Source organism: Lagenorhynchus albirostris, chromosome 10, assembly GCF_949774975.1.
Source record: "Lagenorhynchus albirostris chromosome 10, mLagAlb1.1, whole genome shotgun sequence".
Classification (NCBI taxonomy): Eukaryota; Metazoa; Chordata; class Mammalia; order Artiodactyla; family Delphinidae; genus Lagenorhynchus; species Lagenorhynchus albirostris.
Window position 1 is genome coordinate 39,668,997 of NC_083104.1, and position 25,653 is coordinate 39,694,649.

Sequence of the window (25,653 nt, forward strand, 5' to 3'; positions counted from 1 at the left end):
GTCCTCACCGGTAAATGGTGGACCCTCACCCCCACCCCACCTCGACACAAACAACAGGGTAAGCACTGTGCACTCTTGCGCTGTCAATTAGTAACTTCTCTTGGGTGGACCCTGGGAGCAGAGCGAGGGCAGAAAGGAAAGGCCGGTTTCCCACTCTAATCCCCGCGACTCGGTAAATGAGGGCTGGGATATGAACCCTCTCCCAGTTTGAAGGGCAGAGTTTATAAGCCCTCTTGGTTGGTGAGGACAGCCCCAGGAGGGCGGGGAGAGGTGCTTGCTCTTTGCAGACAGAAGTTAGGCAGCCTTGGGCCCTGCTGAAGCGGTCCAGAGAAAGGTGGGCCCAGAAGAGCTAGGCTTTGGCTGTGACTCTGGCTGGGGTTTGAGATCTGGGGAATGGGCAAGAGATCCTAGCTGTGTAAGTTGGGGACCTGAGGCCCAGCTCCAAACCAGCCTTTTCAGCCTGCTCTGGCCTCGTCATTAATAAAAGTGGGGCTGACCCTGTGTCATCCTTCAAGAAGCCAGGTGGCTTGGAGAGGATTGTGGGTTCCATATCTCCCCTGTTGGCTGGGTTTTCTTGGCTGTGAAATGAGGGTTCTTTCAACATGTAAGGAGCACCTGCTCTGTGCTAACGTTTGTCCTGGTTACTGGAGCCTCTGAATCAAAAGTCACATTCCCTGCCTTTAAGGAGTTTCAAGAGTGGGAGTGTGGAACAAGGAGAAGAGTGGCCTTGGTTGGTGCCTCTAATGCCAGGCACACACCATATCACGTTTAATGGTCAGAGCAGTCCCGCCTCCCATTCTCCAGATAGGAAACCTGAAGCTTAGAGAGCCCAAGGCAGAGCTGCAATATACACGAGGGTGGTGGCTGGGGATGTCCACTGGCCATGTGTAGTGGGCTCCTCAGGAGCATGGGGGGACAGGGAAGGCTTCCCTGGGAGGTGATGGTTGGGCACCAGAGTTAATGGGATAGAGAGGGAGTGGGCACGGAGGAGTGTGAAACAGCCTGCAGTTCAGGCTGGCAGGAACGAAGAGCATGTGCGGGGGAGCACTGGCATGGATCGCACAGGAGAGCATGTGGACTGGAGGGCTTGACCTTTATACTCCAGCCCCTGGGGTGCCCCAAAGACTCTGGAAGGAGGGATGTACTCCGATACATCGCTTGAAGTTCCCCTGAGGTGGGAGGGGGTAAGCTGGAGGGGCTGGGAGCTGCTCTATGGCCGGTGGCAGAGGTTAAGTGAAATATGTGCCCTTCTTCTTTTTGTCCTCCTCCTACCCATGGTATGTGGGGAAGGACGAGGGTTGCTCGGCCCTGTGGCAGTGATTGAAGAAGCCTGACACTTTTCCCAGCGTGAGTCGGTCTCCAGTATCCTATGTGGCCTTGCCAGGAGCTGTTCTGATCCTGCCCATCCGCTTCCTGTGGGCCACTCGACCCAGCTGGGATTTTACATTTAGGGATTGTCCTGGTTGCTGCCCTTTGAGGGCTGGAGAACTTTGGCTTGAAGTAGGCGCTGAGCAAATGTTTGTAAGCGAATGCTGGGTCAGACCCTCTGCCCAAGGCACATCCCTAGGCGGGAAGTGGTAGGAGGGACTGAGCAGTGGCTGAGCATGGGAGATGGCCTCTGCCCATCCTCAGGCAGACCCTGTCTTCCCAGAGGAAGAAACTTTCTCCCCCCATCCCTTGGAAACAAGGTGGGGGGTTCCTGGGAAGCCTGGCCTTGCCACAGTCCTGGGCTTCTCGCCGGGTTCACGACTCTCCCTGCCGGCCCCCTCCTCCTACCCCCTCAGTGGCAAACAGAGGCTGCCTTGTTCCTGCTCCCATAGAGCTGCCCTGTTCTCTGCACACTAAAAATGGAAACCCCCAAGCTATTTTGGGAGCACTGCCCAGCCAGGCCGTGGCCACAGTACTCTGCTTCCACCGGGCTGCTGGACCCTCCTCCAAGCCTACGCCCAGCCCTGCTCACTCTGGGCCAGCCTCAGGAGCACCCTGCCGGGAGCCTTGGCTGGAAGGAGCCAACCTGGACCCTGGGAAGCTCTGGGAACAGAGTGAACAGGCAGACTGGCAGCTGGGTGGTGGGAGGGGCTGGGCCATGCCGCCTGGGCACAGGCAAGTAGGGGAAGTGTCTCAGCTTGGGATGCATGCCCTGTCCTCTGTGCTTTACCAATCTTGGTGCTCCTGGCTGGAGACCATCCAGGTCTGGGAAAGGTGGCTGGTGTCACCTGGCTTCAGGTGGAGCCTGCAAGGATGGGTCTGTGAGGAGAGCAGGCACTCAAGGTCTGCGAAGGTCCTGGGGATGTGGGGCACATCTAGTATGGTGACTTCCTTTAGGACAATCCCCCCTGCCCCCCACCCTCCAGCCCTGCTCTGCTCTGCCCTGCAGGAGAGGAGATAGCAAGAGATGGCCTGGCTTCTGCAGCCCTCTAGGACTTAGGGCTCAAACCAGGGAAGTGTGCGTGAGTCTGTGTGTGTGGGGTCTGAAAGTGGGTGGTGGTGTGTATGTCTTGGGTGGGTGGGTGCATGTGATGTGCCTGTGTGGAGTGCATGTTTCTTTGTGTAAAAAGTTTGTCTCTGTGGACGTGTCTTTGTGCAGGTGTCTAAGTGCAGGTGGGTAGCGTGTCTGTGTGGGACGTTTGCCTGTATTTCTGGGCATGTGTCTCCGTGCGCTATGCACAGGCAGTATGTGCATGCATCTGTGTGTGTGCTCGTGCCCATGTGTTTGTGTGTAGGTGTGTGCATCCAGGGTGGGTGGTATGTATGCTTCTTGGTGTGTGCGAGCATGTGTCTGCTTATGTGCTGGTGGTGGTTTGGGCCTAGGCTAGCCCCGGGCCTGTGTGGAGGGTATGTACCAGGGTACCCTGATAGGGGAGAGTTTGGGCAGAGGATGAGGATGGGAGAGTGCCGAGAACGGGCTGCAGGGGGCACAGGACTAAAGTGGGGGCCTGACTGGGCCCTGCCAGCCGCGCAGCTCCTTCCTAGCTGCCCTTTCCCAGGCCCTGAGGGTGCTTGGTTCTGCTGCCCTCCCCCTCTGTGGGCTCTGAGGAGTCGTCCCTGTGGAATGTGTTTGGTGGCCGAGGGCCAGGCTGGGCCCAGCTCCACCAGCAGACTGGGCAGCCGGGAGAGGTACCTTTGTGCTGCCTCCATGGTGGGGAGCCCAAATGCCTGCAGCCCAACCCCCAGCTTCATGCTCTGCTTTCTCCCTGGCTAGGTGACTCTCACACGGGGCATGCTGTTGTCTCCTGATCCAGCTGGCCTTGCCAGGTGAGCCTGACCTCACACCTAGGTGTCTGGGAGCAGTGTGACTCCCACCTCTGCTGAGGGCTCTCCAAGGTGGGGTCTAGCTAGCCTTTTAGGCCCTATCCCTGGCAGACTTTTTTTTAAAAAAATTATTTATTTTGGCTGTGTTTGGTCTTCGTTGCTGTGCGCGGGCTTTCTCTAGTTGCGGAGAGCAGGGGCTACTCTTTGTTGCGGTGCGCAGCCTTCTCACTGCAGTTGCTTCTCTTGTTGCGGAGCACGGGCTCTAGGCACGCGGGCTTCAGTAGTTGTGGCATGTGGGCTGAGTAGTTGTGGCTTGCGGGCTCTAGAGCGCAGGCTCAGTAGTTATGGCGCACGGGCTTAGTTGCTCTGCGGCCTGTGGGGTCTTCCCGGACCAGGGCTCGAACCCGCGTCCCCTGCATTGGCAGGCGGATTCTTAACCACTGAGCCACCAGGGAAGCCCTCCCTGGCAGCCTTAACCCCCCTCATCTCTCTGGCCCTTTGGTTCTGTGGTTATTACCCTTCTGGATTCCTAGCCTGAAAGGCCCTTCATCCAATTCTTACCCTACTCTAACATGCAGGTGGCCCATGAGACCTTGCCCTCCCTTTTTCTGCCCAGGAAACTGACATCCATGCAGAGGGTGCCTTTCTCTCTTTGGGGTTCTGGGTCCCTTCTTCCCATCCCTTGCCCTCCTGCCCCTTCCAGGCCCTCGTCCCTGGGAATGGGATGTTTCCCATGTCTCTGCCCCTTTAGCCTCTTACCCTTGGACCCTGTTATGACATAGGGCAGGGCAGGGTGAGGGGTGTGGGGTGCAGGTCTCCTGAGAGAGTAGTGCTTACAGAGAATGGGCAGCGTTGAAGTTTCCAGGAAAATGTCTCCTGACCCCTTGCTAGTGTGTGGTCCTGGGGTCATCCTAACCACAGTGCCATCTAAGCCTGGTCCTCCCTGCTCCCCCCTCCCTGAGTTAGGAGGGGCGTCTTGGCAGCATCACAGTCCTACTCCTCACCAGTGGCCCCACGGTGCTCACGCGGCCACATGAGCCCCGCTCAACCTCTCTCCCTACCAGGTGACCATGCCTGCCCTCGGCCCAGCTCTTCTCCAGGCACTCTGGGCCGGGTGGGTCCTCACCCTCCAGCCCCCTCCACCGACTGCTTTCACTCCCAATGGTACGCATCTGCAGCACCTGGCGCGGGATCCCACCTCAGGCACCCTCTACCTAGGAGCCACCAACTTCCTGTTCCAGCTGAGCCCTGAACTGCAGCTGGAGGCCACTGTGTCCACTGGCCCTGTGCTAGACAGCAGGGACTGTCTGCCACCTGTGACACCTGATGAGTGCCCTCAGGCCCAGCCCACCAACAACCCAAATCAGCTGCTCCTGGTGAGCCCTGGGGCCCTGGTGGTGTGTGGCAGTGTGCACCAGGGGGTCTGTGAACAGCGGCGCCTGGGGCAGCTCGGGCAGCTGTTGCTGCGGCCAGAGCGACCTGGGGACACCCAGTATGTGGCTGCCAACGACCCTGCCGTCACCACGGTGGGACTGGTGGCCCAGGGCTTGGCTGGGGAGCCCCTCCTCTTTGTGGGGCGGGGCTACACCAGCAGGGGTGTGGGGGGAGGCATCCCTCCCATCACTACCCGCGCCTTAAGGCCGCTGGACCCCCAGGCTGCCTTCTCTTACGAGGAGACGGCCAAGCTAGCTGTGGGCCGCCTCTCCGAGTACAGCCACCACTTTGTGAGCGCCTTTGCACGCGGGGCCAGTGCCTACTTCCTGTTTCTCCGGCGGGACCTGCAAGCTCAGTCTCGAGCTTTCCGTGCCTATGTGTCCCGTGTGTGCCTCCGGGACCAGCACTACTACTCCTACGTGGAGTTGCCTCTGGCCTGTCAGGGGAGCCGCTACGGGCTGATCCAGGCTGCGGCTGTCGCCATGTCCGCGGAGGTGGCCCGGGGGGAGGTGCTCTTTGCAGCCTTCTCCTCGGCTGCTCCCCCCACTGTGGGCCGGCCCCCGTTGGCAGCTGCCGGGGCATCTGGAGCCTCTGCCCTCTGTGCCTTCCCTCTGGATGAGGTGGATCGCCTTGCTAATCGCACACGTGATGCCTGCTACACTCGGGAGGGCCGCGCTGAGGATGGGGCCGAGGTGGCCTACATTGAGTATGATGTCAATTCCGACTGTGCTCAGCTGCCCGTGGTGAGTCCTGGCACCGCCCAGCCCTTCCCTGTCTCTGAGGCCACTGGCCAGGCATTTACTGATCAGGTCAATGGATGTTAAGTGATTCCTTTGTGTCTGGGTGATGGGTGGGTACCTTATGGTAAGAGTGGCATTCAGGGAGACAGAGAGCCAGCTGTGCAGGGGTGGGTTTGGACCAGGCGCTGAAGGGATGGCATTTGTGTAGGTGGACTGAAAGGGCATTTGAGGTTCTTGGGAATGGGGCAGGGACCCAGAATGTAGAGGGGATGGAATCTATTGTTTTAGGTTCTTGAGCGAGAGAGGCAGGTGAGGTTGAGACTTGTTTGGCTCTAGTCTCAGGATGGATGAAAAGGGTAGAAGCCACATATAGGGGGACTGAGTCAGTGAGAGGTGGGAGGAGACCCAGGTTAGTAGACCTGGAGAGGAGGATGCAAGCTGGAGAGGCTTTGGAAAAGTGGTCCAGGAGAAGGCTGAGTACATGAACTGGGGGAAGCAGCTCCCAGGCCAGGGATGGGAGAAAGTGGGGCCCCAGGCATGTGGGGATCAAAAGAGGGGGTCGGAGCCGCTGCAGACTGTGGAGGTAAGCCACTGAGGCAAGGCTAAGAACGCAGCTGTGGGAGAGCCAAGAGCTGGCAGAGATGGTGAGAAGGGGTGGGGTTGTCCAGGGAGGAGGGGCCAGTGGACGTTATCCAGGGAGGGCCTTATTTGTGCTTCTTGCTGCCTGCAGGACACCCTGGATGCTTACCCTTGTGGCTCAGACCACACGCCCAGCCCCATGGCCAGCCGTGTCCCCCTGGAAGCCACGCCAGTTCTGGAGTGGCCAGGGGTTCAGCTAACAGCCGTGGCGATCACTGTGGAAGATGGACACACCATTGCTTTCCTGGGTGACAGTCAAGGGCAGCTGCATAAGGTGAGTCCACAGGAGGTACTGGGCCCTGCCCCAGGATCTGGAGGCGACAGGCTGCTGGGGACCCAGGCTGGGCAGAGCTACGCCTGAGACCCCTGGGGCTGCGATGTGAGATATGTGATGTGGCCCTGGCCCTGGCTGGGAGAGATGACCTGTGTTCCTCTTTCTGGGGACGGGTGGTGTGACCTGTACTCTCTAGGAGGACTTCTGTAAATTATTTTATTGGGGCGAGAGGGGAGGGCCTTGGGCCTCAGATCTTGTGGTTTCTGATCTCAGGTCTACTTGGGCCCAGGGAGTGATGGCCACCCGTACTCCACACGGATCATCCAGCAGGGGTCTGCGGTGAGCAGAGACCTCATCTTTGATGGGGCCTTCGAGCACCTGTACGTCATGACCCAGAGCACGGTGAGTGCCACGTGCCAGCCAGGGAGGGCATGACTGCGGGGAGGGGCCTCGGGGGAGCTGGGGGCCCATATGTGGAGGGCCACTGGTGCTTGGATTGTTGACCTCAAGTCCTCTTTGCTGCTGTAGCTTCTCAAGGTTCCTGTGGCCTCCTGTGCTCAGCACCTGGACTGTGCATCTTGCCTGGCTCACAGGGACCCGTACTGTGGGTGGTGTGTGCTCCTTGGCAGGTCAGCGCTCCCCCGACCCTGGCCCCTTCCCCAGCCCCACCCCAACCCCAGCCTCATGCCCTCAATTCTCCTGCCCTGTCCAGGGTTTCTGGTCCTTGGCCCTTGACTCTCAACCCTTGACCCCTGGATGCCCCAACGCCCTACTCTCACCCCTATCCTCCACCCTGACTTGCCAGGCCTGTCGTGGCCCACTTGAGGATCCTGCCCAGGTCCGTAGGATTGTAGGTGTCCCTGCCCCATGAACTGCCAGTGGCCCCGTGAGGGTCACAGGTGGACACTGGTCATTCTTGCCCAGGTGCAGTCGCCATTCCGAGTGCTCTCGGGGCCAGGGCTTAGAGCGGTGGCTGTGGAGCTTCCAGCCTGAGGTGGGCTGTCTGCAAGTGGCAACCTTGAGTCCTGCTAACATCAGCCGTGAGGAGAGGAGGGAGGTGAAGACCAGAGCAGGCGGAGCCCTGGCCGGGGGGAGCTCTGGTGATGGGTTACAACCTTGAATTTTAAGTACCATATGGCCTTGCCCAAGTCGCTTCTCTTGGGGCTCCGCTTTCTCCATCTGTTACTAACCCAGGCTGGAGGGTATTTGTGGTAACTGGGGGCTGGTGGCCGCTGGTGCCTGCCCACATTGGAAGCCTGTAAACGGAGCCCTGATCTGTTGCCCAGTGGCTCCAACAGCATGTCCTGGCCTCTCTTCGCAGGTTTTCTTGTCGGTACCCGATCTGCCACCCCTGTGGCCAGGGGAGTCTTATTCCTGCCACTTTGGGGAATACCAGAGTCCTGCCCTGCTGACCAGTTCTGGTGTGATGTGCCCCTCCCCAGACCCTAGTGAGGCTCCAGAGCTGCCGAGAGAAGCTGGTGGGTGAGAGAAGGAGCCAGCCCGGGGCCGGGGAGCCCCGCTCTCCTCCCATCTTGCTCCAAGGGGTGTGATCAGGATGAGGTGTGAATCCAGGCAAAGGGTCCTGCAGCGATGCCTTTCTCTGAGGTCCCCTCTGGTCCCCAATCCCTAAAGTCCCTGTTTTCTACCCTGTGGACTGTGTTCCCGACCCTGGGCACCCCTTCCTGGTCAGAGTGCTAAACCCACCCTGTGTGGTCTGGAACGTCAGCTCGGGGTCTGAGTGCCCCTTCCTGCTCCTCAGCCCAGCTCGCTCCTCCCTCTGCAGACCACGTCTCCGTGAGCCTGGAGCTCAGGTTTGGCACCGTCGTGATTGCCGAGGCTTCCCTCTCCTTCTATGACTGCATGGCCGTCACCTTGCTCCGCCCGTCTGCACAGTGAGTTCCTCACCCCGACCCCCAGCCCCTGGGCTGCCCTGTGGCGATCCGCACCCCATGGCTGTGCTCTGTGCAGGTGCCAGGCCTGCGTGAGAAGCCTCTGGGGGTGTAACTGGTGCGTCTGGCAGCACCTGTGCACGCACAAGGCCTTATGTGATGCTGGGCCCATGGTGGTCAGCCGACAGGTGAGCCCAACTCCTGACCGGGCCCCAGGGGGGGTTCGGGCTCCCCATTGTGAGGGTTTCTCTCATGGCCTGGGGTCTGTGTGTCTGCCTGCCCCGGGTGCTCTGTCGTGAGCACCTGAGTTGCTGTGTGTGACGGACTCACTGGAGGACGGCTGTCAACGTCCCACCTGTTTCGGGAGAGGACGTTTGTAGCTGAGAGGAGGGGAGGTCTGGCCTCGTGCCCCACCTTGGCACAGATGCCATAGACGCCCCTAGAGCGCGCCCTCCCCTTCCCCTCTGGAGAATTAATGGGCTGTTTTTCTTTCTCTTTTCCTTGGTCTCCTTTTCTCTTAACACACCCTTTGCCTGCCTGCTGCCCGCTCCCGCACCTGCCTGCTGAGTGGCCCTTCCTGTCTTTCTCTGCCTCCCCCTTCAGAGCCCGCCCCTCTCCCCAGCCCCTCCTGCAAGAGACGCACCCACCTCCTTCCCACCCACAGCCCCCAGGGCCACGGTCGCCCTGACTCCTGACGCCCTTCCTGTGGACACTCCTTCCACAGCCACAGCCTTGGATGTCCCCCCCGGGGCCAGGCCTTCCCTGCTCAGCCCCCGGGGGCCGTGGGCAGGTCCCGGCCCCACACCTGCCTCGGCTTCCACGGGCTCACCTCTCCACGAGGCCCCTCCTCCTCCCAGCCCCCGCCAGAGGCCTGGAACCGCTGTCCCTGCCCCTACAGCCTTCGGACCCATGGCCACCGCTGAGGACCTCTTGGCCTCCCACCCATCGCCCTCAGATGCAGCAGCACTGCCCCCCGCCCTTGCAGAGCCTGGCCCCGAGGCTCTCCCCTCTGCGGTACCCCTGGACCAGCCCCCCAGCACGGCTCCCGCCACCACTTTCCCAGGGGCCGCTGGCTCCACGAAGCCTGCTCTGGACTGGCTCATGAGAGAAGGCGGCGAGCTGCCCGAGGCGGATGAGTGGACAGGGGGTGACACGCCCGCCTTCTCCACTTCCACCCTCCTCTCAGGTGATGGAGACTCTGCTGAGCACGAGGGCCCTCCCGCCCCCCTCATCCTCCTGTCCAGCCTTGACTACCAGTACGACACCCCTGGGCTCTGGGAGCTGGTGAGACCCGGCCCAGGAAGGAGGCCTCAGGGGAGGGGATCGGGACAGATGCAGCCTCTTGGCCACCTTGCGATTCTGCAGGGGAAGGATGGAGGGGAGGGGGGCGTCCGCTGCCTCACGCTGGCCTGGCCCCGGGGTTGTGCCTGGGAAAGTGATGAGGCGGCAGGTGGGCTCCATAGACTGCCTGGCGCTTGGTGCCTGCAGGAGGAGATGACCTTGGGGGCAGGCTCCTGCCCTTGTGTGGAGAGTGTGCAGGGCTCCAGCCTGATGCCGGTCCACGTGCAGCGAGAAGTGCGACTGCTGGGCAGGAACCTGCGCCTCTTCCAGGTGAGTGTGTCCTCTTTGCAGCTGTTGCTGTGGCCTCCTTGGCTGTTGGCAAACTATGCGCGAGTCCCGGGGAGCAGGGGAGGGCACGGCCTCAGGTCTCAGTCCCAACCCGGGGACTGTGCTGGGGCCCTGTGGGGCTCACCAGGCCTGGCTTCTGAAGCTGCCCCCGTAGCTGTGTCCTCTGTCCCCAGGACAGCCCAGGCGACCATGAGTGTGTGATGGAGCTGGAGGGCCACGAGGTGGTGGTTGAGGCCCGGGTCGAATGCGAGCTGCCTCCAGATACCCGGTGCCATGTCACCTGCCAGCAGCACCAGGTACAGATCCCGAGTCCTGGGTGGGCAAGGGCGCACTAGCCACAGGCTGGCTACCAAGCTTAGCTGGCTGCACCGCACTCATCCCAGCCCATTCTCTGACTGAGTGACCCCGAGGGAGTCCTAGTACCCCAGCTCTGACCTCTGACCTTGTGCCCCATGGGGTCCTGTATCCCAGCTCTGGCCTCTGGCTTTGTGTTCCCATGAGTCATTTTGGTCCTTTCTCTGACCACCGTCTCCCCAGGCCTGACGCCTCCCCTAACCCTGGGCTCTGACCCCACTCCCATTTCTCCAGCTCAGCTATGAGGCTCTACAGCCAGAGCTCCGCGTGGGGCTGTTTCTGCGTCGGGCTGGCCATCTGCGTGTGGACAGTGTGGATGGGCTGCACGGTGAGTGACCCGGGGCTGCTGGGACTGGCTGGTGGCAACAGGGCTCTTCCTGGCCTGCCTCTCACATTCGTCTCTCTGCCCCCAGTGGTGCTGTATGATTGTTCCGTGGGACACGAGGACTGCAGCCGCTGCCAAACTGCCATGCCCCAGTACGGCTGTGTGTGGTGCAAGGGGAAGCATCCACGCTGCGTGGCCCAGGAGGCCTGTGGCGAGGCTGAGGCTGTGGTCACCCAGTGCCCAGCACCCCTCATCCACTCGGTGTGTTGAAATGCTGGAGCATCCCTTCAAGGGGTTCGGGGTGCTATGGGTTCAGTGTCCCAAAAGGTGGGAGGCTGGGGCTGTCTCTCCAGGCTGCCAAAGGTCAACAGGTGCGTGGAGGTGAGCCATCCTTGTCCTGGAACAGGTGGAGCCACTGACTGGGCCTGTAGACGGAGGCACCCGTGTCACCATCAGGGGCTCCAACCTGGGCCAACACGTGCAGGACGTGCAGGACACGGTCAGGGTGGCTGGAGTGCCCTGTGCTGTGGACGCTCAGGAGTACGAGGTGTCCAGCAGGTGAGTGGGCTGGACTGACAGGAGCAGGGGGCACCCCGCGGGCTTCACAGCTGGCTTTCCTGCTTAGGGCCATCCACCCACTACTCGTCTGCCCTCCCCCTCCCCCTTTCCTTGGTTCTGATCACAGTGTCTCAGGGCTGGGGTTACTATCAAGGCCTTGGCTTTGTGCACAGACCTGCAGGTTTCTGGCCTGGGTCTAGTCACTGCTCAGAGCTGACAGGCAGCTCTGCTTCCTGGCACTGCCTAGGTGTGCTCACCCGGCTTTCCAAGTGACCACGGGCATAGTTGTGGTAGCAGGCTCCTTGGATCCCAGACAGCTGTGCTCTGCGGCTGACCTTCCCACCTGCTGACCCTTCTTCCCCAAGCACTGCCCTGGGCAGGCTCCTCACGGGGATAGACTTATGACACACCTGCTGAGTGTCAGGCCCCTCTGTCCAGTCCCTGGCACCCCTCCCACTTTCCCAGGGCTTGTGGCTTACAAGGCTGGCAGTTGCAGGGTCCCAAATGTGCACACGCAGAACACAGCGAAGGAGACATCCACAAGCAGCAGGTCTCCAACCCGCCGAATGTCAGGGTTACCTGGAGAGTTGGTTCAAAACCCCCCAGAGCAGGTCCTTAGACCACCTCCCTCCACTTCCTGCAGAGGTCTGGATCTGTAGGCCCGTGTTGGGGTCCCACAGTCTTATTTTCTTTCTTTTAAAAAATGTATTTATTTATTTATTTTTGGCTGTGTTGGGTCTTTGTTGCTACGTGCAGGCTTTCTCTAGTTGCGGCGAGCGGGGGCTACTCTTTGTTGCGGTGCGCGGGCTTCTCATTGCGGTGGCTTCTCTTGTTGCGGAGCTTGGGCTCTAGGCGCGTGGGCTTCAGTAGTTGTGGCATGCGGGCTCTAGAGTGCAGGCTCAGTACAGGCTTAGTTGCTCTGTGGCATGTGGGATCTTCCCGGACGAGGGCTTGAACCCATGTCCCCGGCATTGGCAGGCAGATTCTTAACCACTGCACCACCAGGCAAGTACCCTGCAGTCTTATTTTCAACAAGACTCTGCTAGAGCATGTTGTTTCCCCCTGAATGTATTATGACTGAGAACTTTAGGTGAGTGTTAATGATTCTAGAACCGTGAGACTAAAGTACTTTCTGAACTGATTTATAAAGTGATTAAAATACATTCCAGCTGAAGCCTCTCCCGGGTAGTTCACACTTCGCTTGTTCTGTTTTCTGGGGGTGTTTGCAGTGACCGTGACAATGTCACAAAGAGTCGAACCACTGCAGGCTTCACATTCTGGAGATTAATTTGCCCCAAGCTTCTGTTTCCTGGCTAAGAACCAGCATTTCTTAGATTGCTCACTTTCCCTTCACGTCCATCCCCAGACCTGACTAGAGGCTTTCGGGAACGTTTTTTCATGAGGAAATCAAGTTTCCACCACCTTGTAACTGGTGCTGTGCCCACGGTGATGGTGGCCGGTTAGGCCCACTCATTAGCTCAGCAACCCACCCCTGCCACCAGCCTTACCAGGGCTGGTGCCCCACAGAGAGAGAAATTCTCCTTGTCAGGGGCCTCTGGGAGTGGACTTGAATGATTGAACCACAGATATTAATTCTCAGAGGCCAAAGCCTCCTGGTGAGTCATTAAGGAATTCCTTCCAAAGCAAGAGGATCTCTGTCAATCTTGGGAGCCAGGGAGAACACGTGATGTAGTGGGGCAGGGAGGGGGCGGCCGGGTCAGTTTGAAGGGCCCTTAGTGTGGCCCAGCACCCCAGCTTGCCCTGTGCCCACAGCCTTGTGTGTATCACTGGGGCCAGCGGGGAGGAGATGGCAGGCGCTGTGACGGTGGAGGTGCCAGGAAGAGGACGCGGCGTCTCAGAGCATGACTTTGCCTACCAGGTGCCTGACTGTTGAGTCCCCACCAGCTACCCATGGGCCACCCCCTTAGGTGGCTCCTCCCAGCCCATTGGTTCGCCTCCCTGGGGCTCCCCACCCCAGGGCCTCCTTGTCTGCTCCCCCTGCCTCCCTGTTCTTGGCCTGATGCCTGTCTGTTTCTCCCTGTCCCCTTCCCACAGGACCCAAAGGTGCATTCCATCTTCCCGGCCCGAGGCCCCAGAGCCGGGGGCACCAACCTCACCCTGCATGGCTCCAAGCTTCTGACCGGGCGGCTGGAGGACATCCGAGTGGTAGTTGGAGACCAGCCTTGTCACCTGTGAGGGACGCTTCCTCATTCTGCAAAAATCCTTGAGCTCCGGGGAGAAGATGGAGGGGTGGGATACTAGGGAGAGCAGAAATGGAGAGAGGGCCAAGTCTGCTCCATCAAAAAGTGGCCAGCCCCTCTCGAAGCTGGGGCTTTCTTGGGAGTGCAGCCTCCAGGGTCACTTGTGGAGACTGCAGTCAGCACTGAAGGGGAAAGTGAGCTGTGGCCCGAGTGGGTCCCGTGTCCTGGAATCACCCCTTTCCCCTTCCTGTGCCCCTCTGGCCCAGTCGGGCCTGCCTGCCACTTCTCCCTCCCTTCTCAGGCTGCTGGAGCAGCAGGCGGAGCAACTGCGGTGTGAGACCAGCCCACACCCCACGCCTGCCACACTCCCCGTGGCTGTGTGGTTTGGGGCTGCTGAGCGGAGGCTTCATCACAGCCAGTTCGAGTACACATCAGATCCCAATGTCACCTCTGCTGGCCCCGCCAAGAGCTTCCTCAGGTGCTGGGCCGAGGGCATGGCTGCATGGCATGCGATTGGGAGGTCTTTGCAGCTCCAGTATATGGGGGTTTGTAGGGCTCTATGTGGGGGGCTTCGACTCCTATGCTGCTGGTGGGGAGAGGGGCCGTGGGGCTTTGGGTTGGAGCTGACCTAACATCAGGGACTGGGCTGTGCTTTAAAGCCTTGTTCACATAAGCCATAAGTGGCTCATGGGCTGTGTTTTCAGTGGAGGACGTGAGATATGGGTCCGTGGCCAGAATTTGGACGTGGTGCAGACACCAAGAATCCGAGTGACTGTGGCCACGAGAGCGCCAGGACCAGGCCAGGGGCTTGGGTGGAGGCACCGCGTGATCCCAGAGACGGCGTGCTCCCCCGGAGCCTCCTGTGGCGGCCTGCACGTAGGAGCCCCAAGGGCATCCCCTGCCTGCACTGGGCTAGCCATCGCCCACCTTGCCCCTCATCCCTCCCCCACCCCTAGACAGCTGTGGGTGGCGGGTACCAGTGGAGGCTATGTCCCCATCTTTGCTGGACGCCCCCCTTGTGCACCCTCAGCAGGCCCTCCCTGTCCTCCCTCCCTCTGCCCTAGTTTGAGGAGCCTTGCCACGTGAACTCCTCCCAGCTCATCACGTGCCGCACGCCGGCCCTCCCAGGCCTGCCTGAGGACCCCTGGGTCCGTGTGGAATTCATCCTTGAAAACCTGGTCTTTGACTTTGCAACACTGAACCCCACACCCTTCTCCTATGAGGCCGACCCCACTCTGCAGCCGCTCAACCCCGAGGACCCCACCGCACCATTCCGGCACAAGCCTGGGAGTGTGCTCTCTGTGGAGGTACTGCTCCTAGTGGGATCTGGCAGGGCCCCAAGACCCTTCACTTTGCCGGATGGTACTGCTGTGTGTGGCACAGGGGGCATGACTGCAAAGTAAGGGCCAGTGGATGGACATGGCGAGTGCTGAGGGGGCTGGCGGCAGGGTGCCTAGCCAGACACACCTGGCCGGGGCTTAGGTCCTGTGGTCTGGGTCCTGACATACCCTATGGCAGGTGTCTGAATAACGATATGTAAATAGTTTGGCACACGCAGTGGCGGCGAGGTACACAATAGGCGCCTGGGCTGATGCCCATTTGGCAGGCTGTCTCATGTGGACACATACTTGGCGTGTGTACTGACACACGCAGTAGCAGGGGCTCTGCTTTGTAAGGTCACTGCGTAGGATCTGGGGACAGCTTTATATTCTCCAGATTTTTAGCTCCGGAGAAGTTAAGACTCAAGGAAGAAGGATCGGGAGGGGCAGAAAAGGATCAGGGGGCAGCTTGGGAAACATCCATGGGGCTGTCACCCCATGTGCAGGACAAGAGGTGCTGAGGCACCATCAGCCCTGCTCCTGGGGGTGGGTCTCAGGACCATCCGTCTCACATTTGGGGAGATAGGATCTGAGTGGCCATCAGCTCCTCCCCTCAAGGAAGAGTTCTGAATGATCAATCAGTGACCCCATGTTCCAGGGGGAGAATCTGGACCTTGCAATGTCCAAGGAGGAGGTGGTGGCCATGATAGGGGACGGCCCCTGCATGGTGAAGACGCTGACCCGGCACCACCTGTACTGCGAGCCCCCCGTGGAGCAGCCCCTACCACGGCACCATGCCCTCCGGGAGGTGCCTGATGCTTTGCCTGAGTTCACGGTCAGTGGGCAGGCTCTGGGCTGGGGCAGGCATCGGGCGTGTGCTGACCTCTTGCTCACATGTGGCTCCCTGTGCAGGTGCAGATGGGGAACCTACGCTTCTCCTTGGGCCACGTGCAGTACGATGGCGAGAGCCCTGTGGCTTTCCCCATGGCAGCCCAGGTGGGCTTGGGGGTGGGCACCTCTCTTCTGGCTCTGGGTGTCATCATCATTGTCCTCATGTACAGGTGGGTGCAGCCAGATGTGGCTGGGTTGGGCAGGTAGTAGGTGTGGCTGGATTGGGAAGGGGTAGACTAGACCAGGGATAGGCAAACACTTCCTATAAAGGGCAGGAGAGTAACTATTTCAGGCTTTGTGGGCCAGGCTGTCTGGGTGGCAGTGACTCAGCTCCGCTATTATAGCCCAGCGGCAGCCACGGACAACATATAAACACATGAGCATGGCTGTGTTCCAACAAATCTTTATTTACAAAAACAGGCCAGGGGCCAGATTTGGCCGTGTTATAGTTTGCTGATCCTTGGGCTAGATGCGTCGTGGGTGGGCGTGACTTGCCTGGGATGGGACAGGCTGAATTATTCTGACTAGGTCCTGGCTTGGCTGGGCATGGCAGGGTTAGACTGTGCTGGCCTGGGCAGGCCTGGGCCCGGTGGGACCCAGCAAGGGCTCGGGCCTCCTCTGGCCTTCCCTGCCCTGACCTTGGTGCTGAGCAGGAGGAAGAGCAAGCAGGCTCTGAGGGACTATAAGAAGGTGCAGATCCAGCTGGAGAATCTGGAGAGCAGCGTGCGGGACCGCTGCAAGAAGGAGTTCACAGGTGAGGCTGCGAAGACCCCACGCTCCAGGGCTCTGCCCAAGCCTGCTCCCATCACCTTGGGATCTGCGCCCAAACCTGGCTTCTTCTGCTCAACAGACCTTATGACCGAGATGACCGATCTTACCAGTGACCTTCTGGGCAGCGGCATCCCCTTCCTCGACTACAAGGTGTATGCCGAGAGGGTCTTCTTCCCTGGGCACCAGGAGTCACCCTTGCACCGGGACTTGGGCGTGCCTGAGAGCAGGCGACCCACTGTGGAACAAGGGCTGGGGCAGCTTTCCAACCTGCTTAACAGCAAGCTCTTCCTCATCAAGGTGCCGGCCCCACCCCCTATCTGGGCCCTCCAGGGGTGGGGAGGGGGTCCCCCTACCCTCCAGCCCCATCCCTTCTCAGTCCCTCCGTTTCTGAATCTGCCCTCCCCACCCACCCATCCCCTCTCCCTGGCGCCAGTTCATCCACACCCTGGAGAGCCAGCGCACCTTCTCAGCTCGGGACCGCGCCTACGTGGCATCTCTGCTCACCGTGGCACTGCACGGGAAGCTTGAGTACTTCACTGACATCCTGCGCACCCTGCTCAGTGACCTGGTGGCCCAGTACGTGGCCAAGAACCCCAAGCTGATGCTGCGCAGGTCTGTATGCCCGTAAGACGCTACGGGGGCCAGGTGGCTGTGGACAGCTGGAGCCAAGACCTGGGTCAGGCCTTCTGGGGCCTGGGGTCTGAAGAATAGAAAGCCCTGGGTCCCCACCTGCTGACTCTGCCCGCTCTTTCCTGTCATCCCAGGACAGAGACCGTGGTGGAGAAGCTGCTCACCAACTGGATGTCTATCTGCCTCTACACCTTCGTGAGGGTGAGTGAGGCAGAGGTGGGTGGGGCTCCCCTCCAGGGAGAGTCAGGACTCTGAACCACACAGCTTCTTGTCCCAGCACAGCTTGGGCACCCCTGCCCAGTATGTCCTCAGCCACCTTAAGCCTTCTGCGGCCAGCATCCTGTCCCCTCCCCCAGCACCTCCATCCCATGCTTGTCCCCTGCCCCGGGTGTCCTACCTGCCCGCCACTCTCCCAGGACTCGGTAGGGGAGCCTCTGTACATGCTTTTCCGTGGAATTAAGCATCAAGTGGACAAGGGGCCGGTAGACAGCGTGACTGGCAAAGCCAAATACACCCTGAATGACAACCGCCTGCTCCGAGAGGACGTGGAGTACCGTCCCCTGGTGAGGGGGGGAGAGGGGGGAGGGAGGGGGGGAGGGGGAGGGGGGAGGGGGAGGGGGAGGGGGAGGGAGAGAACCTGCTGGTGAGTCAGTCTCCCATGAAGGTGAGGAGGGTGACTACGTATGATTGTGTGGGTGTCTGCATCTGGTTTGAGCCAGCCTAACCTCCAGCTGGCTGCAGGATAGAGGCTTGAGGACCAGATCTTGAAGACAGGACCTCAGAGGTTCCCCAGGTTTGGGGTGGGGTCAGGATGGCCACATCCAGAGTCTAGGGAGCAGCCAACCCTGCCCGGGGCCCGTCCGGGTCCTTGCTGTGTCAGGGCCTGAGTGTCTGCCTGATCATGGTCTTAGCATCCTGCCAGGGGCATGGTTGTGCCCACCAAGCTGGGAGTCACCCTGGCAGACCTGCCCATTGTTTCCCTCTGGGAAACTTTCCCCTTCGTGGCCCACGTGGAGGTCCTTTGGGAAAATCCCATTCAGGCTCCGCCAGGCCTGCTCCTCTGGCTAGTGGAGACCCCACTTCTTATGCGGGCTTCCTCAGGTGCCTCAGCCTGTCTGCGCCGGGAGCCTGAGGAGCAGAGTTCAGAGGGACTTGTGCTCTCCCATTTTTTCTGCCATTCACCCAGCAGACACTAGTGCTCTGTGCCAGGTGCTGGGGCCACAGAGTGGAGGGAGCTGCTGTCCCTGGGGAGGCAGGCGGGTGAAGAGACAAGGAGGAGTGATTGTTTGGTGCTTGGAGGTCAGAGGCAGTGGCTTCCTTATGGGTTGTCCCTGGCCTTGGCCTTGCATCTTGGTCATCCCACATGTGGCATGAGCCCTGACTGCTCCCACGTATCGTGCATAGACCTTGAATGCACTACTGGCTGTGGGGCCTGGAGCGGGAGAAGCCCAGGGCGTGCCTGTGAAGGTCCTGGACTGTGACACCATCTCCCAGGCCAAGGAAAAGATGTTGGACCAGCTTTATAAAGGAGTGCCTCTTACCCAGCGGCCAGACCCCCGCACCCTGGACGTCGGTGAGGGCAGAGGGGAAGGGTGGTCTGGGGACCCTCAGGGCTAGGCTGGCCCTAAACCAGCTCTGCGGGGTCAGCTTATCACCCAGGGGAGGTGGGCTCTGGAACACCTCTACAGGGACAACCTGTCACCTGGTGAGGGGCCCCTGTTTCTGGACTTCAGAGAAGTTGGGTGAGGTTGCCCCTGATGGAGGGGCCAGTGTCCTTGTAGAAGAGGGGACAGGTTCCAATGCAGGGAGGGTATTCTGAAAGCCCTGGACCAAGCCCACCTTGTCCTTGCAGAATGGCGGTCTGGGGTGGCCGGGCATCTCATTCTTTCTGACGAGGACGTGACTTCTGAGGTCCAGGGTCTGTGGAGGCGCCTGAACACCCTGCAGCATTACAAGGTGGGAGGGGTGGGAACTGGGGGAAGGCTGTGGTGGGGTGGGCTGGTGGAGGGGTCACCAACTGTGGTCCACAGGTCCCAGACGGAGCAACTGTGGCCCTCGTCCCCTGCCTCACCAAGCATGTCCTCCGGGAAAGCCAGGATTACGTCCCTGGAGAGAGTGAGTACTTACCCTCCCCCCCGCCCCACCCCTGCCATCGCAGTCCTCTACCCTTGCTTTGCCCAGTCTCCAGTAACGGGGTAAGGTCCTCTGGACTTCAGGGTGGGCTTGTGTCTACTTCCCTTCCACCCAGAGAAGCCCTTAACCAGGTGCCCCCACTCCCAGGTTTTGGCAGGACCCCGGGGGTCTAGGGCAGGGGGCACCTGATGAGGGGTGACAAGCTGTAAGGTCTTGGCACAGGGACCCCAATGCTGGAGGATGTGGACGAGGGGGGCATCCGGCCCTGGCACCTGGTGAAGCCAAGCGAGGAGCCGGAGCCGCCCAGGCCTCGGAGGGGCAGCCTCCGGGGCGGGGAGCGGGAGCGAGCCAAGGCCATCCCTGAGATCTACCTGACCCGCCTGCTGTCCATGAAGGTGGGGCTGGGGGCAGGGACGAGACAGGTAGTGGGATTTGGGAGTATATGGGGCTCGCACAGGCCTGGTGTCACGAGGCATCTGAGGCTGGGCTGGGCTGGGCTGGGCTGAGGTCCCCTTGGTGACTGCATCTCTTGTGCTTCCCCTCGTCCGCAGGGCACCCTGCAGAAGTTTGTGGATGACCTGTTCCAGGTGATTCTCAGCACCAGCCGTCCCGTGCCGCTCGCTGTGAAATACTTCTTTGACCTGCTGGATGAGCAGGCCCAGCAGCATGGCATCTCAGACCAGGACACCGTCCATATATGGAAGACCAACAGGTGGGCGTGGGGCGGGGCGGGCCTAGCATGTGCGGGGTCTTCTCTCCTGTCTCCCCAGCACACTCACTGGCCACACCTGCCCCGCCCACAGCTTGCCGCTGAGGTTCTGGATCAATATCATAAAAAACCCGCAGTTTGTGTTCGACGTGCAGACATCTGATAACATGGATGCAGTGTTCCTGGTCATTGCACAGACCTTCATGGATGCCTGCACCCTGGCTGACCACAAGCTGGGCCGGGTGAGCTGGCTGGGGTGGACCGGGAGGGTCTAGGTGGGTGGGGCAGCGTAGCCGGGGATGGAGAGTGCTGTGGTGCACAGACTCCAGGCCTTCTTGAGGATGTCAAGGAGGAGGATATAGGAGGCCTTTGACCGCAGGCCCGGGGACAGGCTTTGTCCCTGGCCTCCCTAGGAGGTGGCCGTGCCTCAGCCTTCAGGGATGAGCAAGGGCAGGGGGCACGTGTGCTGATTCACAGGGTTAAGTGGAGCAAAGAGTGCTGGCGGTGTGGCAGGAGGCCAGGGCCACTTGGCAAGGGCTCACCCTGAGGGCAAAGGGGGTGGTCAGACCTGAGAGTTAGGTGGAGCCTCCTGGCAATCATGCAGTGGATGGACTGGAGCCTGGCGTCCAGAGAGGAAGCTGTGTTGTCCCTGGGACGAGCGGTGGCCAGGTTCATGCTGGGACTAGAGGGTACAGGGCAGGCAGAAGCTGTGGGTTGGATGTGGGGGTGAGGAAGAGGGAGGGGTTCCTTACGCACCCCGGGCCTCTGGCGGTGGTGAGCTGAGACTTGGAGGAGGTGAGCCCATGGATTCTACAATCGCAGAGCAGCTCCAGGCTGCCTCGGAGATTTGATTCCCAAGGGCAGTGGAAGTGTCTGCCAGCCTGTGCAGTACAGGGAGCAGAGTCCAGGGGAGGGCCAGGCGAGGAGGGGTGTGCTGACAGGGGAGCTGGGAAGCATGGAGGAGAGGTGGTCAGGGCTGCCTGGTGGCACAGAGAGGGGGAGGTATGTTGTCACAGTGGTCAGGACCCAGAGAGTCCTGTGACAGATACGGGGTCACCACTATGACTGCTCAGGCACCCAGCAGGCAGGGCTGTCGTGGCTCTGCATAACGGACTCTGCTTAGCCTCGACCCCTGGGCGGGACCTCGTGAGAGTTCTCCATGGGGAAACAAGATGGAAAGTTCCACTCTGTAGTGCTGTCTTTTGTAAGCCATTTTTCCTCTGCCTGCGCTCATTACTCTGCCTGCGATAGCGAGCTGAGAACCACAGAGCCACACCAGGACCCAGGGGTCACCTCCAGGGTGTGTGCTGTATGGTAGCTGGGTTCTTCTGCCTGATCTTCACACTGCTTCCCCTTCCCAACAGCACTGCAGATGCTTCCTGGGTAGCTCAGGAATAGTGCAAACCAGGATGCCAAGGGCCACCCATGGAGAGTTGCTGAGAAGCAGGCATCCTGCCTCAGGCCCAGCGCTCACGCCCTTGCTCACAGGCGGCAGTGCAGTCTTGCCTCACCCTCCCAGCAGCTGTAGGATGAGGCAGCAGGTCCAGAGAATGGAAGTGTGCTGCCCACAGCCACTGGGACAGAGCTGGGATTGGAGCCCGGTTCGGTGGTAGAGGATATATTGGCTGTGTTAGATTGTGGGCCCTGGTCTGAGAGACCTGCTTCAAATCCCAGCTCAGCCACACAGGAGTGAGGTGGTCTGGGGCAATTTAATTAAATTTCGGGGTTAGTTTCCTGATTTTTAAAATGATTACATGGGGAATGAACAGCACTTGGAGAAGCAATATTAGGGCTCCACACGGCACTGCACCCTTCCCACCCTGCATGCCAGTTCCCTGCCAGGTCCGGGTGGAGGCACGTGGAGCTGAGAGATGACCTTGGAGTGAGATGGGGGGAAGCTCAAGGTGATGACAGCAGAGATGGGACACTGGGGGAGGGGTGACAGAAGGAATGAGGTGGGGTGACCAACCATCCGGGTTGTCTGGGACTGAGGAGGTTTCCTGCAATTCGGGACTTAGTTTTAAAACTGAAACAGTGCTGGGAAAATTGGGACAGCTGGTCACCCTAACAGGAGCTCTCATCCTTCTTTTCCTTTCACTGTTCACCTGCTGGCACCCAGGACTCTCCCATCAACAAACTTCTGTATGCTCGGGATATTCCCCGGTACAAACGGATGGTGGAAAGGTACGAGGGAAAGGGATTGCATCTGGGGGATAATGGCTGGACGGATTGGTGGGTGTTTACAGCTGAGGCCCAGGGGTGGGCCTGGTGGGGTGAAGAGGGGTTTGTTTCCCCAGCGGCTGCCGGACCCATGATCTCTGGCAGGTACTATGCAGACATCAGACAGACCATCCCCGCCAGTGATCAAGAGATGAACTCCATCCTGGCCGAGCTGTCCCGGGTATGGCCCTCCTTCTGCTTCTTGGGTTGGGCATAGGCCTTCTGCCACAAGGGTCCTGCCCCCTTCACGCTGCTCCTTTGCAGGGAAGCCCTGGGGGCCTCAGCACAGTGTTCCCGCTGCCTCTGTAAAAGACCAGGGCTCCCAGTGTCTCATCAGAGAGCAGCAGGGGCCTTGTCCTGGCAGCTGCCACCGAGCCTGACTCAGCCAGGTGTTTAGATGTCTGCAGCCCCTCTGCAGCCCCTCGGGGTCTGTGGACCATAGTTCCAAGGCAGCGAGGTGGCAGGGATTCAGCCCCAGGACTGCCTGGGTCAGCCTGTCCACGTCTTCCTACTGCTCTGCTTTCCTTGGCACTATAGACATGCCCCCACCTACTCCTAAAACAGCCTCCAAACAGTCCAGTCCGGGGAATTTATAAACAATGTAAATCTGAAACCACGATGATGATGACCACAACCACAATAACAATAGCAGCTACAGTTTTGGGGTGTTGCCGTGCGTGGGGGCTTTGATTACTTCTCATTTGATTCCCATTAAAGCTCTACAAGTTAGGTGATATCAACTCCATTGTCCTGAAGAGGAGGTTGAGGTTTAGAGATGTCCCCATGGAGGGACCTGGGTGTGACCTCAGGAAAGACTTGAATGAGATCACAGCAGAACTATGCTGGGTCACAGCCTGTGAGCAGCACCTATTCTGCCTGGCTCTGCAATTGCCTGGGATGCCAGAGGGTCCCAGCTGGAGCCTGGAGGGGGAGAGAGGCCGAGCCCCAGTGGAGACCCCAGGCCATGGTGAAACTACAGATCCAGGCTCTCTCCACCAAGGAGGCCCTTTGGTCCTATCCTGTCCCCAGCTTAGCACGTCTAGCCTGGCATCCCCTGTCTGTGGAGGGGCTCTGCTTCCCAATGCAGGGCCCTGTTCCTTCCTCTACCTCCCAGCCCCCTCTTCCCTACTCCCCTTGCCTGGGGTCCTGGGCCTCCTCTGGTGGCTGGCAGCACCCCCTATCTCTGTAACCTCTTGTCTCTCCTCCCTAGAACTACTCTGGAGACCTGGGGGTGCGAGTGGCCCTGCACGAACTCTACAAGTATATCAACAAATACTATGACCAGGTGGGCAGAACCTGGGCATGGTCAGGATGATGCGAGAGGGTGACTGGCTCTGTGACGCAAGTGTGGGGCCTTCGGGTCTCACCCAGGCACAGAGTGGTGGAGGGGGGCTGAGCCCTGTGCTCGGGAAGTGTTCTTCAGGTGTGCTTCCTGGTAGTGGCCCGGCTCTTACCTGCTGCCGCCCTTCCCATCCGGGCTCCTCAGCCGGGCTCCTGGGCATGGTGGTGGTGATGGATGGCTGGGGATCTACCAGGGCCTGGAGATGGTGTGCAGGATGTGCTGGGAGGAACACACAGCGGCCACCTGTGCCCCGACCTTGTGCTCCCTCAGAGCCCTACCTGAGACCACATGTGGCAGTGTGCTGTGCAGGCCATCTCTGGGGGGGTGGGCCTGGCTGGGCTGCATGCGCTGCCAGAGAGGAGGGTCTGGGCACAGGGTCTGGGGCAGATGAGGGCACAACAGAGCCGGTAAGGGGGCTTTCTGGGGGATTCCTGGGCTGGGCCTCAGGATCAGAGCGCCCACCGGTCAACCCACTGAGTGCCTGCTGGAATCATCTACCCAGATGTTTGCATGGCCCCAGGGATGTGGCCGTTGCTGTTGAGCGATGAGGGCCCTGCCTCATGGCTCAGGCCTGGAGTGGGGACAGGCATTTGACACAGGAGTGATGCGCAAGCGTGAAGTCCAGGTGCCTTGCTCCAAACAGTGTGGGTGCCGGTGTGGGGGAGGTGGGGCCGTGTGACACAGCTGTCCCCTTGTGGAGGCGTGGCCGGCAAGCCCCTCCTGTTCCCACCCTTCCCTCTGTGGCAGCCCCCCTTGTGGTTATGTAGTTGTCCGTGTTTGGTCAATACCTGTCTCCCCTCCAGTGAGCCCCACGAGGGCAGGGATCGTACCTGTCATCACTGCTGGGTCCCTGCTCCTTGTCCAGCACCCGGCATGTAGGAATTTAGGAACTGCTTGTTGCCTGGTGGGCGGGGGAGCCAGGATGGGTGGAGCAGGGCTTCCCGGGGGTTTGTGGCGGAGAAGACCAGCATGGTGGGTGAAGTTGGCCTCCACTCAAAACGATTTTACTGGGGAGGTGATATGCATTACCGTGAGTGCTAGGTACTGAGTAAAGTACTTCATTCCCTACCTCACTAATCCTTAAAACCCAACAGTGACTCTGCTGTCATCATCCCCTCCCCGAGGGGGCCCTGAGGAAGTGAGTGCGGCAGCTCACAGGGTTTCTCGGGCCCCTACCCACACCTGCTGCAGTAGCTGTGGAGGCCTATTGAAGTCTGTGGCAAAGGCAGACGGCAGGCTGACGGTCTCCCCCTGCTGAGTTGGTCTCTGTGTTTCAGATCATCACTGCCCTGGAGGAAGATGGCACGGCCCAGAAGATGCAGCTGGGCTATCGGCTCCAGCAGATCGCAGCGGCTGTAGAAAACAAGGTCACAGATCTGTAGGGACTTGGAGAGCCCCTGGCCTGCTGTGCCTCAGCCCCGCCTGGGCAGCCCCGGAACCATGAGGGAGAGACCACCTTCTTAGATGCCTGTAGTGCCTGCCCAGCGGAGTTAGCGGAAGGTGGCTCCAAGTCTCCTGGTGGCTCTGGCCTGGGCCCTGCTGGACATCTCGCAGGCGTGGGGCCTTGAGGCTGATGGAGTGGTGACCCTGAGGCCAGTGACCCTGCAGGCTACTTTCTGTGTGATGTTAGTCTGAGGGAAACTGGGGACTAAGGGCTTCCAGAGAGTGGCTGGAAGGGCCTCCAGCCCCTGGGGAGACTGTACTGCTCCTGAACACTGGCCTTTATCCCAGGGGATTCAGAGAGGAAGGAGGAGAGCCCCCACTTCCTGTCCCGCCCTCCTCCTCCACCATCCCTGACCTCATTAGCCGCCACTGGCCATGTTGCTGCTGCCATTTTCCTAGGTCTGAGAGATGAATGCCTTTCCTAGGCTGCTGCAAACTGACCTCTCAGCAGGGCTGGCTGCTTCAGGGCCACCCTGCCACCGAGGCAGCCAGGAGTGAGGGGTGTCTGCTGCAGGGGGGCCTCGGGGAGAATGGTGGCCCTACTGACCTGGCTCTTCATTAAAGGATAACACACTGTCTGGTGTCTGAGATGTGGGCTTGGCCCAGCCCTCCCTTAGCTGGAGGGTGGCAGCTGTGCCTGGCAGGCACCATGGGGAGATGGGATCTGCAGCCTCTGGGAGGTCTCATGGCGCCCACAGAATGCTCCAGATCACAGGGCTGGCTGGGTTCTCCTTGACTCCTGCACGGGGCTTGCTGGCGTCAAAGCTGCTGCGAAGGAAGTGAGAACCCCATCCAGGACGGGGCTGGCGGGCCTGAAACCCAAGGTGCAGGGGTCTGTGGTTTCTTCAAGGTCTGCCTTATCGGCAATTTGAGTGTTCAAATTTCTCCATTCCTGTTGCA

The 25,653-nt window shown here is 60.1% G+C and overlaps 1 protein-coding gene and 2 long non-coding RNA genes across 12 annotated transcripts in view; 1 reads left to right on the forward strand and 2 right to left on the reverse strand.

Moving 5' to 3' along the window:
* Nucleotides 1-25,329, forward strand: part of PLXNB1 (plexin B1) — a 28,245-nt gene extending 2,916 nt beyond the window's left edge. For 2 of the 10 annotated variants that reach the window (XM_060162018.1, XM_060162019.1), the window contains 37 exons: nucleotides 2,378-3,255; nucleotides 4,317-5,429; nucleotides 6,157-6,339; nucleotides 6,613-6,741; nucleotides 6,868-6,968; nucleotides 7,264-7,396; nucleotides 7,661-7,817; nucleotides 8,123-8,231; nucleotides 8,308-8,416; nucleotides 8,832-9,512; nucleotides 9,717-9,839; nucleotides 10,031-10,153; nucleotides 10,446-10,539; nucleotides 10,625-10,797; nucleotides 10,943-11,094; nucleotides 12,868-12,973; nucleotides 13,150-13,286; nucleotides 13,597-13,773; nucleotides 14,000-14,171; nucleotides 14,360-14,602; nucleotides 15,273-15,449; nucleotides 15,527-15,675; nucleotides 16,159-16,259; nucleotides 16,356-16,573; nucleotides 16,710-16,888; nucleotides 17,041-17,107; nucleotides 17,323-17,469; nucleotides 18,311-18,479; nucleotides 18,759-18,862; nucleotides 18,937-19,021; nucleotides 19,250-19,434; nucleotides 19,591-19,751; nucleotides 19,843-19,990; nucleotides 21,868-21,932; nucleotides 22,074-22,149; nucleotides 23,179-23,253; nucleotides 24,588-25,329. In XM_060162018.1, coding sequence (XP_060018001.1) covers nucleotides 4,323-5,429; nucleotides 6,157-6,339; nucleotides 6,613-6,741; nucleotides 6,868-6,968; nucleotides 7,264-7,396; nucleotides 7,661-7,817; nucleotides 8,123-8,231; nucleotides 8,308-8,416; nucleotides 8,832-9,512; nucleotides 9,717-9,839; nucleotides 10,031-10,153; nucleotides 10,446-10,539; nucleotides 10,625-10,797; nucleotides 10,943-11,094; nucleotides 12,868-12,973; nucleotides 13,150-13,286; nucleotides 13,597-13,773; nucleotides 14,000-14,171; nucleotides 14,360-14,602; nucleotides 15,273-15,449; nucleotides 15,527-15,675; nucleotides 16,159-16,259; nucleotides 16,356-16,573; nucleotides 16,710-16,888; nucleotides 17,041-17,107; nucleotides 17,323-17,469; nucleotides 18,311-18,479; nucleotides 18,759-18,862; nucleotides 18,937-19,021; nucleotides 19,250-19,434; nucleotides 19,591-19,751; nucleotides 19,843-19,990; nucleotides 21,868-21,932; nucleotides 22,074-22,149; nucleotides 23,179-23,253; nucleotides 24,588-24,692 — 6,420 coding nt within the window. In that variant the 5' untranslated portion in view covers nucleotides 2,378-3,255; nucleotides 4,317-4,322 and the 3' untranslated portion in view covers nucleotides 24,693-25,329. Of the gene's footprint in view, nucleotides 1-2,377; nucleotides 3,256-4,316; nucleotides 5,430-6,156; nucleotides 6,340-6,612; nucleotides 6,742-6,867; nucleotides 6,969-7,263; nucleotides 7,397-7,660; nucleotides 7,818-8,122; nucleotides 8,232-8,307; nucleotides 8,417-8,831; nucleotides 9,513-9,716; nucleotides 9,840-10,030; nucleotides 10,154-10,445; nucleotides 10,540-10,624; nucleotides 10,798-10,942; nucleotides 11,095-12,867; nucleotides 12,974-13,149; nucleotides 13,287-13,596; nucleotides 13,774-13,999; nucleotides 14,172-14,359; nucleotides 14,603-15,272; nucleotides 15,450-15,526; nucleotides 15,676-16,158; nucleotides 16,260-16,355; nucleotides 16,574-16,709; nucleotides 16,889-17,040; nucleotides 17,108-17,322; nucleotides 17,470-18,310; nucleotides 18,480-18,758; nucleotides 18,863-18,936; nucleotides 19,022-19,249; nucleotides 19,435-19,590; nucleotides 19,752-19,842; nucleotides 19,991-21,867; nucleotides 21,933-22,045; nucleotides 22,150-23,178; nucleotides 23,254-23,812; nucleotides 23,936-24,587 lie in introns of those variants that run through there. The other 8 variants (XM_060162020.1, XM_060162021.1, XR_009542817.1 and 5 more) reach the window with 7 other exon arrangements.
* LOC132527055 (uncharacterized) lies at nucleotides 15,893-17,469 on the reverse strand. The gene is made up of 2 exons (XR_009542822.1): nucleotides 16,384-17,469; nucleotides 15,893-16,239 (listed from the first exon to the last, which is right to left on the reverse strand). It is a non-coding gene; the product is annotated as an uncharacterized LOC132527055 (long non-coding RNA).
* On the reverse strand, nucleotides 17,515-25,062 carry LOC132527054 (uncharacterized). Its single transcript, XR_009542821.1, has 5 exons — nucleotides 24,493-25,062; nucleotides 24,141-24,317; nucleotides 23,423-23,506; nucleotides 18,746-22,271; nucleotides 17,515-18,034 (listed from the first exon to the last, which is right to left on the reverse strand). It is a non-coding gene; the product is annotated as an uncharacterized LOC132527054 (long non-coding RNA).
* Nucleotides 25,330-25,653: the final 324 nt, after the last annotated feature.